The 20,575-nt window shown below is 37.7% G+C and overlaps 1 protein-coding gene across 1 annotated transcript; it reads left to right on the top strand.

The window, feature by feature from the left end:
- The first annotated feature begins 5,684 nt into the window (after window positions 1–5,684).
- LOC139743331 (nucleoporin NUP42-like) lies at window positions 5,685–20,077 on the top strand. The gene is made up of 7 exons (XM_071653823.1): window positions 5,685–5,777; window positions 7,166–7,595; window positions 8,002–8,096; window positions 8,667–8,743; window positions 9,568–9,654; window positions 16,958–17,064; window positions 18,632–20,077. The coding sequence occupies exons 1-7, from the start codon at window positions 5,696–5,698 to the stop codon at window positions 19,122–19,124; spliced, it is 1,371 nt and encodes a 456-aa protein (XP_071509924.1). The 5' UTR covers window positions 5,685–5,695; the 3' UTR covers window positions 19,125–20,077.
- The last annotated feature ends 498 nt before the right edge of the window (window positions 20,078–20,575 follow it).

Raw genomic sequence — 20,575 nt, 5'->3', positions numbered from 1 at the left:
TAGGGTTAAGTGAATCATGAAGAGTGATTTAAATAATCTTCATTTTCTATTGTAGCCACATGTGTAATGATTACATTATGTTGAGTGAAACAACGGGTGTGTGTGTGTGTGTGTGCGTCTGTGCTGGTAATTATAATACAGATAGATAGTAATGTTGTTGAACAAGTTTCATTTGATTTTTTTTTCCGGCAAATTCAACGTAAAAATAGAAGATGTATTGGACGCTTTCGCTGTTCAAAGTGTTGCATGTGTGTCATGGGGGGGGGGGGGGGGCATGGAGGATGGGTACTTTTTTGTTGTTGTTGCTAAAAGACTGTACATTTACAGACCAGTTAGAACCAGTTCATCTAAAACGAAAGAGTTCAAGAGCACAACAAATTTTCATTAAAATAATCGGATAAAGCATTTGGAATAACGAACAAGGACTCGCCAAGTTTTCACCAAATTGTTCTTAATTATTGTAGTCAATATGAATATGCAAATAATTGCCTCACAAGTTGCCATGATTACATTGTAGTTCCATCGACTCGTTTGAGTAATTGTTTAACCCTTATGTGCTTCGAGTGCTGATTGGCACAGAAAATGCCATAGTATTGTACACGCTGTCCAAAGCCTCTGGTGTGCAGACAGGGTTAAATGTCAAACTTTTCTGCCCCAGTCTCAAACCGTATAGTGATTTATCTGACTGATCATTTCTTTAAATTTATGCAGCCAGGAATACCATAATGTTTTACATTTGTATCGAGGGACAAGAATATTTCTTTTTGTCAGGTTTACTTTGTAAGGGTTTTGTTGCATGATTATCATGTCCTATATTGTATTATTGTGGTGATATGGGTAAACATTATTCTGCGATGGAATTTGAGTATCTATATAATTGCGTGTGACATGCAGGCATCTTGCGTGTCAGTTGGAAATGAAAAGTTCTGAATCAGATGTGAATTTACCCAGTGTAAGTATTAAGCAAGCACTAATACCAGTATAAAATGACTAGACCTCATCAGTTCCCGATCTCAACTTCAACTGAGAGGAGGTTTATAACGTCATCCTGCCTGTAGGCAGGGCTCGACACTAACGGTGGCCCGGTGGCCCGGGGCCACCAAAATTGAAAGTCGGGCCACCAGATTTCAAAAAAGGGCAAATTTGGTGGCCCGCCTCGAGCCACCAAATTTTTTTGAAAAGTACGTCAATTAATTCGTAACTTTTTGCGCCGGAAATTAGCAGTTATATTTCTTTAAAGGATGGATGAAAAGGACTGAATGAGTGCCTGAGAGTGAGTGTTGCGAGTTTGTTGAGGTTTATTTATGAGTAGATACGTCCAACTTCCAATTCTTACTATGACTGGATAAAACTTAGATATTTGACTCATAAAAAAAAAAGACTTTTAATGTTTTTTTATTTTTTATTTTATTTATTTATTTTTTTTTGGGGGGGGGCCACCAAATTTTTCTCTCGAGCCACCAAACATTTGAAATTGAGGATTTTGGTGGCCCCATCGGGCCACCAAACAAAAAAGTTAGTGTCGAGCCCTGCTGTAGGCCTAAAATATGTTTACAACTCTCCCCAGAGGCAGGTGCGGTTGCCGTTCGAAATCAAATATAAGACATGTAAGAGATACGTAGCAATCGTGTGGTCAACAGTGCTCATTAATTCCATAAAAACGGTAGCTTATAATAGGAAGTCCAGATGGGACAATAATAATTCATTGGTCAAAAGTATTCCTTTACCGTCATGTAGTTTAATGTCTGTAGGCCAGACAAATTCGTATACAAGTTATTATGAAATTCCACGTGCTACGAATAAATGGTTGAGTAAAAGTGAACCTCTTGTTAGACTTTCTGTTCTAGGCAATACATAAAATAAGGTTTAAGCCGCTAGGCGTGCAGCCCGATTGGCTTGAAGTATAGGAGTAGAAGTAGACGTTTTTCTTTTTAATGAATACCAACCTACATATGCTATTTGCCCGACTGTGAGGAGAATAATACTCCTGCTGCAGTGCTAATCTCATGCCCGGAGCTCATGCCTTTTTCTCCTTAATTCTCCTATAGAAAAATGCATTTATAACTAAAGCTGCTGACGATAGCTACGGCATATTATTATAATTATATCCTATATAGCCGTCACTTACATGTTTCGGCAATCAACTCTGGGAAATGTAGGCCTACCAATTTATGCAAGACGTAGACTTTAGCATCTCCTCAGACGAGGAAGATGATGAGTAGACCTATAAGCTTGTCGTGTAAAGCTGAGAATACCAATGCTGTACGACGAAAGAACTCTCACAATAAACCCGGGAGGAGAGTGGTCAACTATAAACTCTATAGTGTCTTCTGTTGTTTCATTCCTGTTCTAATGTGACTTAATGATATGTGGTGAGCATTTTTATGGTAACTTGGACAGCGACAATTAGGCCAGTACCAGCTTTGTCACCATGTCACATATTGGTGGCGGCTGTGGGATTTGGCTTTGTCACAGTGCGTATGATCATGGACTGAAATTTTTTTTTTGGGGGTTGTCGTTATGGAGACTGATCACGACCAGCTGCAGCATGGCAGGTGAAATGTAAATTGGACCAAAGCCTGCGACCAAAGTTCAAAATTTTGTGTAAACATTTATAGCGCCAACAGCAGGATAATTTTCTGGATGTGAAATCGGATCAATGCATGCAATTGTATAGGGCAATATAGCATTATGACACCAAGATGACAGCATTTTCAGATATTATTTACTACGATTATTAGGTACATGCGATATTTTGCATGAATTATTATAGTAATGTTATCGTTAATAGTCATCATCGCATTGTATACTGGCGGATCATAAACGAGGCCATAGGTATTATTACTGAGTAGCTTACTCATTTGCTGGTTTGCAAGATGTTTTGTCTTGGGCACCACAAACTACTGCGTTTTTCTTTGTTTCTTTTTTCTTTCTTTTCCTTTTTGTATTTTTTTTTAGCTGATTGGGCACCATAATCAGTGACAAAAATTATGAGTTGTTTTATTTTGTCTTGTGTTTATTTGTTTGTTTGTCTGTTTTTGTTGTTGTTGTGTTGTTGTTTCTTTGTTTTTGTTTTTTGCTTGTCAGCTGATTAGGCACCACATTTGACTGATATGTTGCGACTTCATAACAATGACAAAGGCAGTGACTTTTTTATCTTTTTGTTTTTATTAACGTATAATTATACAGTGTGTAACATAGGATGATACAAGAAGAATGATAAGTAACATATTTACAAAAATAGTGCACAATTTCATAACAAAAGGATTGAAGCACAAGAGTAGTAACACATGAGAATTGTAACATGAAACATATATATGTAGTTTAGTGGCTATATAGTGTTAACATGTGAGAACTAAACAAACTAAGGTTGAGATCAGACTTGATTTACATTGTGTATTGAGAAGGACCACTTCTCGTTTCTGTGCTATTTTGTACTCGATCTTTATTTTATATTTCATAAACACAATAAAAGCATGAAAATTTGGTTGCTTTTTCTGAAATCTACATCTATAACTCAATGTAAAATTTCAAGTACAAAAACAAACACTTTGTCTTTATCCCCTGATCATGGATCTCGTCGTTATGAATTCCAAACATCTTATTGGTCAAAGAGAGGTTTTAGTGAGAACCTGTTTTCTTTCTTATGAGGGATATCAGTTCTTGCCAGAGTCGCAGAATATCTGGACATGTACCAAAAAGGTGAAGTAACGTCTCTGGTGACTCCTTAGAGTAAAAACAGTTCGGGGATTCTATCTTTTTAATTCTAAACATAAAATCATTGATGCCAATATCATTATGAAAGATCTTAAAATAAAAAGATCGAATTTGTGTTTCAAAAGAACATCTAAAACTGTCAACGTGATGCCTTGACCAGTCTGATTCTTCTAACTTCTCATTAAATTTTAATCTTTCATTCCATTTTAGTTGCGTTTTTGAAGGTATAATCTTCTGTAGCAAAATTTTTTGTAAGAGTGCCGTGGAATCTTTTTAACTCTTTATGTGCCACGTTCGCACGTCCGGCTCAGTCGACGGCGTGCCAGCTTCGCATATTCTGCTCAACAAACAAAGCCGCCAAGCCCGATCGATAAACCGCTAATTACTGCTAATCCCGCGGCACAATAAAAGCGTTTCTCGTGCTTTTCTTCCTCTCATATACGACTTGCATTCTATGTGGTGGTCGACTATCAAGCGATTTTCCCAACTAGATTTGTTTGTGCATTCTAAGTTTTCGTCACGATTTTATGTACAAAAGTCATGCCTTTACAGTAATGTAGAAACTGGTCATTCAAGAGAAAAATTGAAAAGAGATTCGTCATACAATTTATATCGCAACAAAGCTTGGCATTCCTCTTTGACTTTGCCTACTATTATGCCCATCTTAACAGAAATTTGTAGAAGTTATACAAATCGGAAAAACAGAATTCTTTCTCAAAGCATGACTACCTTCGTGCCTCAGAATAACGTGGCACACAGGGGGTTTCCACCATGGCACATAAAGAGTTAACCTTCAATAAATCTCTAACAATCTTATTGTGACTACTTTCATCAACTTCACAATTATTATCAAACCAACACAACTCAATGCCATTCAAAAGACTTTCATACTTTCTTCTGTCACGAATTGATAAATCGAATTCTATAACCAGCTCTTCAAATATTTTCACACGACTACCTTGAAATACGTCTGAAATACGACAAACACCTCTTTCAAACCAGACTGGGTAATAAAAGTATATGGTCGATTTTCTTGTTCCACCATAAAAATTCTTGCAAGTGGAAACTGTTCAAACCGAGGTCGATCAGAACATTTGATCTGTATTTATACCAGGTTACTAATGACTCCTTCACTTGACAGTTCATTAATTTATTGAGGACACATTCTGGAGGGTTTGCCACCCATAGAGAGCCAGGGTCATTATTAAAAGAGAGTAGAAATTCCAACTCTATTGCTTTCCAAAAACTGTTATATTCTGGGTCAAGTATCAGCTTAACCCAAGTCATTTATTCATTTTTTTTTTTTTTTTTTTGTGTGTGTGTGCACAGGCATAAGTTTCTGGGTCGGTCATACACAAACCACAATCCTCAAAACTGTTAAGCAGAAATTCCCGCTTAAACCCTATCGTTACCGTTATTCCAGATAAATTTTGTATAACATCGTATTGAGTTTCTGGAAAAAAATACTTAGGTATTGAGATACACAGGACTGAAAATAAATATAACAGTTGAGGCAGAATCAGAGCCTTAATCACTGCTATTTTACCTATCAGAGACAAACCTCTATGACCCCAGCAGTGTAAAGTCTGTTCTAACTTTTATTTCGGCACAAAATTAAGATCGTGGCAGGGATTTACTTTTCAAAGAAAAGTTGACGTCCAAGGCCTTGAATGTTTGAGTGCGTCATAACAGACCTTCCTCGCGGAATGGCTCGTGTTTAACATTTTCTTTATTTCCAACATGAATTGCCTCGCATTTACTCGTACTGACTTTGCATCCTGAGATTTTCTTAAAAAAAACTTCTAAAGGCAGTGACTTCATCGCCGCTCGCTGAGGGCGCATATCAGTGGCGTTTGCAGAAGAGTCTGGAAACGAGACCAGCAGCACGATCCAATTTTTCACGTTGGTTTTAATACACAGACTGCGTTAGGCCCTATCTAATTTGAGTGTTGTCTTGGTTGTTGAAACATACGTTATCATGTCAGTTTGTCGCTTTTACTTGCAAGGAAACTGCAAATTTGGTGACAGGTGCAGATATGAGCACCCGAGAAATCAGTCTGGTAAGTAAATAGCGCATGATTTGTGTGATCATTTTCGCCTCCACAAACCATTGCGCAGTCCCATATATTAAGATTAATGTGTGTATTGCTGGCGAAGGAGACCGTATCAGGTTAGGAACCTAACAGTAACACTAACGTTAGCAGCAAATTCAGCACCAGAATATCTAACAGCTCTATACATTATTTACTCTTGTCATCTGCGAAATTTTGCGTTGGGACACTCCTACATATGCCTGTTGGTGGTGGAGCTTTGACATGAATTAAGCTTTAATGATTGGAATATTTTGATTTGAGTAAACATGGTTATGATGGTAGGCCTAAAAATTAACGTTACTTACAATTGTATTAAACATGTTAAATTTAATTTGCCTTTAAATGACATAAATTAATAGTAAGTTTAATATAATAGGGCCTAGCCTAGAGAACTAGGGTAGGAAGTAACTAATGACACATGTTCCCAAATTACTGAAAGCAGGTTTGTGAACTTGACCGCTTCCTAGTTTCTGGTAGAACTTCTGCGTTGAAGTGAGAAATTCACTCATAGCCATAGGCCCAAATTCCCGAAGGTGGTACAAATGAAACCATGGTTTCAACCATGGACAAAAAATATGGAGCGCCAAGTGTCACACGGAATATTTCGATACGAAATTGGTCATTTCGTCGACAAAATGACCATTACGTTAACGGAATTATCATTTTGTGTCTGACGAAATGTTCATTTAGTTACAAAATGTCATTTCGTTACAAAAAAAAAATAATTTCATCGACGAAATATACCATGCGACACTTGGCGCTCCATAGTTTTTGTCCATGGTTTAAACTATGGTTTCATTGGTACCACCTTCGTGAATTCGGGCCATAAAGTGCATGTCTGCCTAAACAGGCCTGTAAATTTAGCTCATTCTGCAATTTATATTGCCTACAGTACAAAACTTACATGAGAGCTTTATGACTCAGAATGTTTCGTTAGAAAAGATAAACATGACTATGAGGCTCTGTTTTTTGCTTCAGTTTTGTTTTGTTTTGCATTTTAGACATGCTGCCGAAAGATTTACCAAGCAAAGTACCAGCAAAACTTAGATGAGACAGAAATGGTAGAGGGAAAAAAAAATGCTTGAATGCTAATCCAAAATGATTGACATGTACATTGTATGACTTGTTTATTATCGCAAGGGAATCCTTATCTGATAATGCATGTACTACTGACTATGTAAGGGGTCAATTGTAAAACATTGTTAACAGTTTGAATATATCTTTACACTAAGTTTTGATACAAAGTGGTACAAGTACAGAATGTACAATGTAGGCCGATTGGTGAATGAACCATGTTCACACTTCAGCAGGTCTTGATCAGAACTTGATCTGAAATTTGAATCTCCAATGTGCAGGCTACAACAGTTACGGAAGATCTCAACAAGGTGGAGGAGGGGGTGGATCACAATACAGGTGGACAAACCCTGGACAGGGAGGTCAGGGTGACAATCGACATGGAGGCAGGGATGTTTGGTCCGACAGAGGCAGGCAGGGGGGATACAGAGATGACAATAGTGGCAGCTGGGGGAGTTGGAGTGGAAGTGGAGGGGGAGGAGGGGGAAGTTGGCATAAAGGTGGAGGTGGGGGTGGTGGAGGGGGAGGAGGAGGAGGAGGAGGAGGAGGAGGAGGTAGGGGAGGCGCTGGCAGGCAACAGGTGACGTTCCGAGACTCATTTGGTACACAGTCCTCCAACCGATTTGGCGCCCTGCAGGACACGAGGGGGCAGGATTCTCGCAATTCTTCGGGAAGCTCTACAGCGCAGGATATGAACAGTCAGGAAATCATGTGAGTTAGATGAACCAGTTGCCCTTTTCCTTTTTTGAGTCGAACCTTTGAAATTCAAGCTCCTGACTGAATTAGATATTCAATTTTGTAGTACCTAGGAAATATACTTGTAGCCAAGGATAAAAGCTGCATAACTATAAGTAAACATTCCATTACCCACAATACAAGTCATAACACCAATTCAAACTAATACACCAGACCCTTAGAAATGTACAATGTACAAATGTAAAATTATCCAGTGCTGTGATCTATTTATGCAGTCAAAGGTCACATCTCTTTCCAGGAGACCTCAGCCTCTTCATTAACAAAGTTAATGGGTTAAAGAAAAAAACAAACAACAACTTGTAAGTGATTAGTATTAAAAGCATGACAAGATCATGTAATTTTTCTCCTTCATCACCGCTAGTGAGACCATACGATTTGATGTCGAGGAGTGGGAGAGTGGGGGGATGTGGCCCTTTTCCAGTTATGCACCCAACAAGTCAAAGGCCTGTTTACCGGGTAAGTACATAATGTACAGTAACAGCCAACTTCATGTAAATAAATTAATGACCAAGAAAGTGTAAGTGATGTTCATGCTAGCCTTGTAAAGTTACTGAAGAGCAATTATCTGATATCGGCATTTTATGATTTTCCAGTCTCTTACCATCCATTTGATAACAGATTACCTACTCTGTATATGGTGTGTATTTGACAATACAAAAATCTACCATTATAATGGCAAGGAAAATCAACACTGGAGAAATACATGTGCAGTCTTTTTATAAACTTGGCTTTGAAAAGATAGATGTTTTCAATAAATCAGAGATTCAGCATGTATTGCTAGTGGTCGATCTAAGTTCCATTTCATAAATGCCGTTCAGTCAAACTCACAAGTTTGTATCAAGACTCTAAATTTAGACACCCCCCCCCCCCCCCCCCCGACCTTGGCCATCAGTGGTGCGATTGCAATGAAGTTCTGAAAATACATATAATGCCGAAATCATAAACTCATGCTTGACGAAAAAAGTATACATATCTATCTGTGTTTCAAATTGTGTCCTGTACATCCTCTGATTTCCATGCTGATAGGTTTTGAGGATCTGTCACCTGAAGAACTGAGATATTTGGCTTACGTGGCGGAAAAGACCAAGCAGTTTGATCAATATGTAAGTGTGTGCCAATCAAAACGATTTTTGTCAATGTTGTTGTTGCTGTTTACTATCCCCTGACAACCATTAGATAAACTCTGCAGGCTCTTTTGTGCCATATATATATAGGACTAGTGCTCAAAGCCTAGTAAAATCCAAACCGGACACGATGTTAGCAATTTTTGTGATATTTACTTTCTGTACATACAGGTATTTCGCATTTAACTGAACTAGAGTAAAATTATTTTACACATTATACCGTCAACCTTTATTATTATTATTTGCTTCAGAATGGTCTTATATTCAAGTAATGTGCAGTTTAATGATTCCAGGTTAGCATGCCTGTACGGTGACGGGGCGATCGTTATGCACATTACCAGTACTTGAATATGAGACCATTCTGAAGCAAATAATTTTCACACAACAATAGATATATAATGTACTGGTACTCTCAAATGAATCCCGCAAGGATTGGAACAATCATCCCCCAGCATTCCCACTGATTCCACTGATCAGTTACTAGCCATCCCCTTTATAGATAACTGTGACTAATCCTAGTACTATTTTAGTTTCCATATTTATTTATTTTTTCTTTTTGTGGACACCGTTGTGTGTCACAAAAACTGATTGTAATACATAGCTTTAGGCCTCTCAATTCAATTCAGTTTATTTACCTTACTGAATGTTTGGCACAGTAACCTTTAAAGAAAAAGGAAAAAACAAGAAAAAAAGAAAAGAAAGTTTAATTTCTTGTTAGAAAGAAGCCCACTTTGTACTCTGTCTCTTACTAAGTACTGGTAACTTCTTTTTCTCTTCCTCTTTGAATTCTGGTTGCTGAACAGAGGGCAGCGTTCACATCGGCCATCAATGCTATCAAAGGCAAGCGAGACCAGCTGAAACGACCATCTCAGACCATGAGGAGCCAGCTTGTAAGTTCAAGAAAAGTTTTTTTTTTTCCATTTCCGTTGAAATAAACAGAGAAATTATATATAATTAGTTATGGCAGAACATCTCTGTGATAACTGCAAAATTTGAAATTAACAAAATACATGTGATAATGAGTTCACAACATGAAAAAAATGATATATAATTTTTTTTTTTTCAAATGATATTCACAGTACATACGTATCAAATGAAAGTGGGAATGGAAATTGAGGGTCCCATTTAAAAGCAAAGCTTGTACAATATGTGACCTCAGAAAATACGTAAGAAAAAGGTGTGAAGGCTCAAAGAGGCATAGCACCTGTGAAAAGCATTTCTAGTTTTCTTTCATTCCTTTAACCCATTATGTTCCCAAAGTAAGATGACTGGTTTGGTGTAACTTACTTGAAACTTACTTATGAAATAATCTCCATGGCATGTGTGTCACAGGGTGGAGTGTCATTCTTTAATATGTGATCCATTAAATATGTGACCCGCTACAACAAAATGATCCTAAAGTCGGGGGAGGTCGATTATTTGAAAATTACATGATATAATCCCCTAATCTTTCTGCTTTAAATTGATATATTATAACACATTTTATAAAAATAATCGGCTGCAGAGAAACCAATGTTTAATAGAGAGCATGTCGAGACGTCTGGAAAATCACTGTTTCGAGAAAAGCGCCCTAAAAGTCTTCCTTTTGACGCAATCGCGATCAAGGGACACGCAAGTCAGTTTTCACCTCTGGACAATAGAAGGTAAGCCCTAGCAACCCCCGAAGAGTTCATTCAAGCACATCAGCGTCGGCGGTTTCCTCACCAACCAATCAGTGACCAGGATGTGAGAAGCGGCTGAGCATAGCGCACCCCGCCCACACGCACCAGTCGACTGGGCAGTGTGCGAGCTTCACGCTTCGGTTAGCAGCAAGCAGCAAACTGACCAATGAGATCACTGGTCGTTGTTAGGGGCGGAACCTATCTGTGGCGCTCAATCCAAATTTTCGAACCAGTTTCTGCTTCGTTGAAACGCCAAAAAACATGGCTCAGAAAAACTTTATTTTTTAGTCTTTCCTTTGATCATTTTGCTTCAAAATTTCGACAGATGATAGGAGACATGTTAGACTCCAATAATATATCAAAATCAGAAAATCATAAGTTTTTACCAATTTTAATGCTCTGACTTCAAACTCGATTTTCACGGCTTTGACAGTGCGCGACTTTAGGACCTTTTTGTTGTAGCGGGTCACATATAACTATTCATTATAGTGGCAAAATAAAATCAAAATTCTCTAACTCACTGCATTTGACACAAGCCTTCTGCATATCAAGATTAGAAATTCTGTTTCTGTTTTGTATTGGCTTTTTTATTTTGTTTCTGAATGATTTCCTGCAGATTTACTGGAACAGTGAATTTGAAGTCCTTTCGTCTAACCTTTGACCAATATTTGATATGCAGTGACTTAAGATCGATGTTGCCAATTTACAAGGGACAAAGGAATAAACATTATATAATAGTTTTTTTTTTTTTTTTTTTTCCAACACAGATTACCTTAAATGGCATGATTGGTTAACTCTTACTATACTAGGAACTGTAGACAGTGTATACAATGCCATGGAATTTTCTTTGCCAATCGACACTCAAGGCATGCAAAGGGTTAAATCAAAGGGTTAAAACAACTACATTCAAAGAGACCAGCAACCTGTCTCGATTGGCAATTGTCTGCATCACTACACAAATACTAGGACCATGGCCCAGTGAAGCCCACTGAACTTTTGTAGAGTGTTGCTATGTCTTCTCATATCATGTAATTCCCTCTTTGACAAGAATTTTTTTTTTTTTTTTTTTTTTTTTTTTTGCCAAAAGGGATATTATTGGAGGGTATACATAATTTGAGACTCACAGACCATGATGTAAATATCAAACTGTACCTCTTTTATGCACTCACTGTGGTAGACTACGGTGATGGCCCTTTGGTTTTCTGTAGCTGACTTGTACTATGCACTGAATGGAATCAGTAAGGCACTGGTATGCCCTCTTAATAACCCACCCCAAAAGTAAATAAACTCCTAAAGAAAGAAAGTTACAGAACGATACAAAAATGACAAAAATGGGATAAGAAATAAGGAAGATAAATATGGAAGACCAGCTTAGCGTAGCTGAATATGGGCTATCCAGCCATCTTCTCAAATGGAAATGAACAAACAAACAAACATTACATGGTATTTCACTTTCCAAATTTTATAATAAGGAGAAAAAGTAGAAGGTGATGAACTTGTGTGTTGTTGTATCTTTTTTTTTTTCCCAATATGCCAGTGGTTTCAGGATTGCCTGTACCCTTAAATACAATTTTTCTTTCCTCTCTTGCTTTAGGGCAAGTCCAAGATAAGGTCCCCTCGGAAGGCAAAATTTCATCTTTGCTCAATATTGACGTATTTGGTATCATTTGAAGCTTATGAGTTGAAGTTTTGATTTCCATGGAGGAAAAAATGATATTATGTAAATTCATGCAAATTTCAAGGGCTTCATTTGCCTAAATGTAAAACACAGCGTTACGTATGGGACATTTATAAAAATTCATATTTATTCAAAGGAAAGCAAATGATAATTGATTAATATGTGGACATAAGTATGTGGACATAAGAAGTTCATCAAATAGGTTAACTAGATGGGCAATTCCGCGGTTAGTAACGTTACATTTGAACAAATTTAGATATTTGTTTTTACTACTAAATTACCATTTATTCATTTCAAGTCAAAATTATGACAAAAAACATGTTCATCTTTCCCAGGTTTATAATACAGAAAAAAATGGATACAATCCACGAAATATTAGAATTGCTATGGCAATTTAAAGGGCTGGTTAGTAACGTTACGAAAAAAGGACATGACAAAAAAATCAATGTCTTGTAACAAAAAGTGTGCAAAAATTAAAGTTACTTCAAACAAAGTGTTGCATTAATTTCAATTATCGCATCATGACAAATGTTCACACAAATTTTTTTAGCAGTTCGACCAATAATTTCTTAGCTAGACCCCCAAAAGCATGGTTAGTAACGTTACGGTTAGTAACGTTACATTTGTCCGGAGTAATTCCGCAGGTCATTTCACCCTTTTGTAATTGACAAAATGTCACATGACTTCTGGAGTACTTAAATGTATTCATCTTTTACCCGTTAGCAAAACTTTGAGGAAAAAATTTCAAAGGAACCCACTGTAATTTGCATTTAAGTGAATTTCAGCGTCCCCAGTCCCACATGTACATTTTCACTGATGGTTTTAGATCTCGCAAAATCAATAAATATGAAAAATAAAATCTACTGAATTTGAAAGACCTTAATGATTGGTGAACATCCATGGCATTAGTTGAAACCTAAATTAAAGAGTATGATAAAGAGGCCCATTTCTTTTATCCATGTCATGTCCACCTAACTGCGGAATTGCCCAGATATGAAAATTTAGGGATTATGCAAATGATTATGCAAATTAGCTCGTGTCCTATCATGAGATGTCCCATATGTAACAAATTGAGGTCATTTTTTTAGGTTTTTGTGAAATTGCTAAGGTTATTTGAATGCCCTTTTGGAAAGTTCTAATTTATTGTTTAGAGAAATTAAATACCATAGAAAAAAGAAAAAAAACAGTAAATGAAATAATTTTTATTAGGCGTTGAAATAATGTTACGTATAGGACAAATGTGTTATGTATGGGACATCCTCATATTGCATGTGAATGCATGTAGCTAGCTGGGAAGGTCTCTCAGTACACAAATGGTCAATCATCCTGAAGAAAGCATCCCAACTTTGTTGCTACTTTTTGAGTTATAGACATTTGAAACAATACATGCACTTGACTGAACAATTTTCAGTAAGGGGGAGGGGAAGATGGCAAAATACACAATGAAAATCAGCATTAAAGGGATGATATAGTTTTTGTAGAAATGAGGATTCAGTTTTCAACATTTTATGAGATGACTGGAAACCAATAATATGAATTAAAGAGTATACAATTCTAAGACTACAGGAATTCAAAGTAAATTTGATGGAGATCCATTTTGAAACGGTTGTGATCACAAAGAAATAATGATTATAAAGTAAAATGATTTTTTTTTTTAATTGCAAGTGATACACAAATTGTCCTTATTCAGTTTCAATAGTAGCCACAACAAAATTTATGGGTACATACATACTGAGGTGTGACTCAAATCAATGACCTGACTGCTAGACAGACATCATACATACTACTCCATCACTGGAATTCCACGCAGCAGGTATTGCTTATTTATTAAGATTAATAATTCTTGTGTCAAGTTGCTTTTTATTGAAACTAAATGGCAAACTGCCCTTCATCAATGGAAGTAAACATTTTAAACTATTCAATCTTTTAGTAGTAACTATCCTGATAAAAATAGGTCATACATACTCAGGTTGGTCATAAAAAATATAGAATATGATTGAATATGATTATGATGATAAATATTTGGGGGATACTGTTTCCTTGACAATCCGGATCAGTATTTGAGTAATTTCAACTGATTCCACCTCAATAATTATGCAAAAATTTGTTTATGGGTATTTTGCAAAATCATTTTGCAAAATACCCATAAACATGGTTCTCCACGCACTAAACGAATGGGGGACAAAGGGCATGCATGCTCAGGTTGGTCATAAGAATATAAAATTATGATTGAATATGACTATGATGGTGAATATTTGGGGAATATTGTTTCCTTGACAATCTGGATCAGTATTTGAGTAGTTTCAACTGATTTTACTTCAATAATTATGCAAAATACCCCTAAACATGGTTCTTCACACACTAAATGAATGGGGGACAAAGTGTCCCATACGTAACACGTCATGTCTGTCTTTAATTAGAACCTGTAATTAGAGCTTTTTGCCTAATGACATGAAACTTACCTGTGATAATCTTGAGTGTTGTGACTTTCATCACAGTGAGTTACAAGTTATAGAATGAAATACTTTTAGAGAGTTTTGAGGTTGGAAAAAATGTTCAAAAAAACAAAAGTTTTCTGGTCCCATACGTAACGGCACATATTTTCTCTTCTAGAATATAACTGTCAAGGTCATTTTTCTCAATTTTTTACATGTTTATACTTCTAGATATCAATCACCATGATGAAGTTCAGTATGATCAAAGGCCATTAACACTATTTTTCAGGTCATAAAAGTCTCTGAATGTCCCATACGTAACGCGGGTGTTATCTTGGACTTGCCCTTTATTGTTTGTGTTACAAACATTTTGAGAAAGTGATACATACCTGTGGAAAAGTGGGAAATATTCAATGGGCTTAGAACTGTCAGTAATAATGTGATACTGTTCATGATGAAATTTTCGCCATGGTTTTATTAGCTCACCTGAGCCAAAGGCTCAAGTGAGCTATTGCGATCGCCCTTCGTCCGGCGTCCGTCGTGCGTCGTGCGTCGTGCGTCGTGCGTCGTGCGTCGTCCGTCGTCCGTCGTCCGTCGTCCGTCGTCCGTCGTCCGTCGTGCGTCGTGCGTAAACTTTTTACATATTCATCTTCTTCTTGAAAACCCCATGACCGATTTTCATCAAACTTGGCAGGTAGCATCCCTAGGGGGTTAGGAACTCAATTTGTTAAAATGGGCACCATGCCCCACCCAGGGGGCCCCCAGGGGGGCCCAAACCCCCCAAAATTAAGGAATCTGTAAAAATCTTCTTCTCTAGAACCAGAAGTGATAGAGCTAAGTTAATACTATGAGTTAGTACATTGATGACTGTAGTTTCAAGTTTGTTCATGGCAGAATCAGGGGTGCCCCCCTTGGGACCCAGGGGAGGGGGGTGGGGAAGGGTTCTAATGGGGCCTATTAAATTGTACATTTTCATCTTCTTCTTGAGAACTCCATGACCCATTTTCACCAAACTTGGCAGGTAGCATCCCTAGGGGGTTAGGAACTCCATTTGTTAAAATGGGCACCATGACCCACCCAGGGGGCCCCCAGGGGGCCCAAACCCCCCAAAATTAAGGAATCCGCAAAAATCTTCTTCTCTAGAACCAGAAGTGATAGCTCTAGGTTAATACTATGAGTTAGCACATTGATGACTGTAGTTTCAAGTTTGTTCATGGCAGAATCAGGGGTGCCCCCCTTGGGACCCAGGGGGGGGGGGGGGGGGTGAGGAGGGGTCCTAATGGGGCCTAAATTGTACATTTTTATCTTCTTCTTGAGAACCCCATGACCCATTTTCACCAAACTTGGCAGGTAGCATCCCTAGGGGGTTAGGATCTCAATTTGTTAAAATGGGCACCATGCCCCGCCCAGGGGGCCCCCAGGGGGCCCAAACCCCCCAAATGAAGGAATCTTTAAGAATCTTCTCTAGAATCAGAAGTTATAGAGCTGAGATAATACTATGAGTGAGTACATTAATGACTGTAGTTTCAAGTTTGTTCATAGGAGATCCAGGGGTGCCCCTCTTGGGGGTAGGGGGGGGGGGGTGGTTGGAAGGGTCCAAATGGGGGCCTGAATTGTACATTTTCATCTTCTTCCTGAAAACCTCATGATGGATTTTTGTCAAACTTGGCAGGTAGCATCCCTAGGTGGTCAGGATCTCAATTTATCAAACTGGGCACCATGCCCCACCCAGAGGGCCCCAGGGGGCCCCAATTCCCCCAAATTAAGGAATCTTGAAAAAATTGGGCCCTTATTGTACATTTTCATCTTCCACTTGAGAATGCCTCGTCAAATTTTGGTAGAGCTGTGAATAATTTAGATTAGTGACTGCGTAAAAGGTGAACTTGCGATACTCAGGTGAGCGCTAGACCCGCGGGTCTCTTGTTTCTGTAAATTTTATCGCATCTAAAGTGCGAAAATAATAGCAGGTGAATTTAACAACATTGAAATAACAGAAGGCAAAAAATATAACTAAAAAATAAAAGCAAATCAATCCATGCAAGCATTGGATTGGGTGCATCTCATCTGATGTAAGGACTAGCATGTTACGTGGACAATGATGTAGCGATATTTGGAGCAAAACATCCCGTTACTCACACTACAGTGTAGTACAGTACTTCGAATGCAAAACACACTACTTGGTTTATGTACAGGGAATCAACACGTAAAGACATTTAGTAGACATACAGCTGTATTGTCACCAATTGCTCATTCTAATTTTTCCATGTAAAGTAACAATTTCTAGACCCTAACAAACAAGATATCAACAAGTGAAAATGCCCAACAAGAAGCAATTCGCAAAATTATTTTTGCATAAATTTCAGCTCCTTTAGGAATGTTGGGGCCACTATACAGTATACTCTATTTGTTTATCATACAGGTGGATATATACCGAGGAATTGCCGACAGGAACCCATTTGCAGAGAGCAGTGCACCTTCCCTTTTTGGGAGTAATGCACCATCACTGAAAGATATCTTCGGACCAAAGTAAGGATTTTTTTTTTTAATCACTGTATTCATTACTTTTTCCTCATCAAGAGATATGAGCTTGAAATGAATTGAGGTTTTCTATTGTAATGTGTTTACTATTTGAGATGCTCTTCTGTCAGGCAACAAAATTGCATGGTTTCTTTTTTTCAGTTTCATTGTAAAAGCAGAAATTTCTCCAGGCATAGTGTACATGGATTGCAAAATTAATACAGAAAGATTTGTAAAACAGTCAATGAAAGTATAGGGGTATTCAGACTGCCAATACAAAGTCTATGAGTCTTTAATAATTATTCTTGTTGAATTTTGTTTCGCTGTCCTCTTTATATGAGAATTCAGGCTATTGCATGCAAATGTAAAAACTCAAATTGTGGTGGCGCTATTTCATTGTTGTGATAATTTCTTGACAACACTCTGTTGGTGCAACAGCCCGATCTCTATTTAGTGGTACATGGAAGTCATGGAGCACTATAGAGGTATCCCTATCTCCAAACTGCATGGTTTTTGTAGATTTTTGTACAGTGGTCTCTCGTTATAATGAAGTCCCTGGGATCGGTAGTTTTCTTTCATTATATCAAAATTTTAATCAATCAAATGTACAGTAAAAAACAAAGAGCTGGTAATGTTGTGGCCTGAATTTTTACTTTGGTTTATTGTAAACTGGAATTTCATTATACAATGTAACAGTGTTATAACAGGAGTGCACTGTAGCAATAGTTGGGAAAAGAAATATCAGCTGTAACCTCTAAAGACGCAATTTTTTTTTTTGTGAAGTGACAATGTAATCATGACAGAAAGAGAGAAATAATATGCTGTGAGTATTTCTGTTGCACAGTAACTCCATATTACTTGAAGTAAACAAGTAAACGCTGAGAACGTTCCCCTGTTTGACCTATGTGTGTTGCATTTGGTTGTGTATTAAAAATCATCTCATTCATCTGTACGTAGTATATGACCATGATAAGGACCTGACTGCTTGTGAACAAAATGTTTATATTTATTAAAGGAGCAACGAACGACAATGCATGTATCAGCTGTTGCTGGCGGAGAAATATATGAAGAAGAAAAAAACAACAACAACAAAAGGAAAACATGGAAATTTATTTTTCTAGGACATTGGACAAAAGTTTTTATTCTTACCATCTCAAGATTGCATTTACATTGTATATCCTTAATATATCGTAGTAAGTGGTCAAAGAAATGTGTACTTTGTATATCAAAGAAATGGAGATTTCTGAAATTTACATTGCATTTTCTTCTGTCTCTCTGCTATTGGGAATACACAAATTGTAGCTGAGCTCCAATCCAGATACAGTAGAACAGGGAATGAACTAAAACTTTTGAACTTCATGATAATAATATATAAATTATGATAATTGACAGTTCTTATCAAGCGCATAACACAAAGTGATGAATGTCCCGATGCGCTCTTCACTTTTGAATGAATTTTCATATTTTCCTTGGAAAATGACCCCTTGAAACATGCCTGTACTGAAAACCAAACCAGAACAGGTAGCCAGAAAGCATTGCAATGTGTAACATTTAAATCTGTGATACTTTGTTTCAGTCTTGCCAATCTTCAAGTGCCTGAAGGATCAAACTCTGCCGGTGCCAACAGTGGCTCTTCATTTGGGACCCAAGGACAAACCACTTCAGGTTCGGTGTCGTCAACAGTTACTGGATCAGGAACCAGTACCTTTGGGTCGACATCCCCATTAAACAGGACTAATGCCATGGGACAGACTGCTGACAAGGCATCGGTGTTTGGTGCTAGCACAAGTAGCGGTGCTGGTACATCTCTGTTTGGATCGAGCGCAGGAAATAGTTCTGGCTCTGTTTTTGGGACTGGGTCCAAGTCAACAGTGGCAGCACCCAGCACAGGACTGTTTGGCAAGCAGCCCACATCTGTACCTACCGTCCCACAGGCCAAAGCTGCTAGCTCCAGGACTTACACGCCACTAGCGGAGCTGACGGCTGAAGAGAGAGAACAGTTTGAGGCACCTCTTTTCACGTTAGGTAAAGTTCCTATGCGGCCACCACCCATTGAACTGACCAGGTAGCAGCCAGTGACATACTGACGTATTATCCAGGACTGCAGTGTATAGTGGATATTATAAACTACATTTATAGTACATTTTCTTCAGGTGTCAAATGAAACATAGTATGTAAAACACTAGTACACACACATTTTAAGGATCTTCCCTTATATCTGCAATAGAGTAGAAAATAGACAGATGAAAGGTCACATGCATAAGGTGCCATATGAAATCATTTTTTGATGTGCCAATTTGCCAAGACTGTATGTGACCCTGCATCACAGTGCTAACAAAACGTCTGCAGACATGAATTTTGAGTCGATGGATGTATAATTTTCATGAAAAATGAATTTTTGTGGTATTTTCTTCATTATTTTCGTCATGTTATTGTCCACTTACGTTGTATACACTCCTCTGTGGGTTTCACTGATCATTTCTGAACCAAGAAAAACTGTACTTCTACCTCTCATGCCTTTTTTGCCTTCAGACTAACTCATCTTATGGTTTCAAACAGCAGCAACAACAACATCAACAAAATATTAATAATAATTAAAAAAATTGATTGTTATTGTGCTGCTCCACCCAGAGCATTTACGGACCTTTTGTGGACCCAAATGAAATTAACATATTAGAATGGAATGAGAGGAACTATACTGTAATCACACTCTTTGCATTTGTTATTCTTTTTTTTTTATATTCATCCATATAGTCATGTATTCCCTATGACTGAATGTATGTAAGTTCTTAATGTAAAGATCAGGTAGTCAAGGTCAGTGAAAGTCACAGTGTGTTGTACTCTATATTTTTTTATTATAAGAGAGAAATACATTTATACATGATAAAGACTATTAGAATACAAATGAATGGATTTGAATTTACCCATTGCTATGTATATTATAGACCATGGTGTAGTAAAATTTGTCACCAAAAAGCTTAATTTCTGTGGCTTACATGAGCATTTTAGGCTCCCCAAAACAATTTAGTGCATGAGTTGATGTAATTACTTACATACAAAATGATTATTCATTTTGAAATTCAGTCTAACACATTTCTGTAGATTACATCACCAGCAATATGTGTGGTGAGTGTGCATACATTGAAGTTTGACTGCTGACATGCGCTGCATAGGTGGGATCTCTTGGATGGTGGGAAGTTGTGGCAGAATGCAACCACAGCATAGGCTAAAGCCTGGCTAGAGTAACAACTTCCCATTGCAAGCTGGATTCTTCTTGAAACCGTGATATTTGCCACTCAAGCAAGAGTTGCTATCCGGGCAATGTTTTACAGTGTACAAATTGTTATTGGGTAGGCCTGTCATTGTTGCAGTTGGATTCTTGAATGCTGTTACATATCCTGTAGAATGAAGTGATTTACTCATGATACAAATATTATGGTCCTAATTCAGGGCTCCACAGTAACTTTTTTGTTTGGTGGCCCGATGGGGCCACCAAAATCATCAAGTTCAAATTTTTGGT

Source organism: Diadema antillarum, unplaced genomic scaffold (genome assembly GCF_040938485.1).
Source record: "Diadema antillarum isolate AM-2024a unplaced genomic scaffold, OU_Dant_1.0 seq00001069_RagTag, whole genome shotgun sequence".
Lineage (NCBI taxonomy): Eukaryota > Metazoa > Echinodermata > Echinoidea > Diadematoida > Diadematidae > Diadema > Diadema antillarum.
Note: the sequence above shows the minus strand (reverse complement) of the source record. Positions and strands in the feature narration are given on the sequence as shown.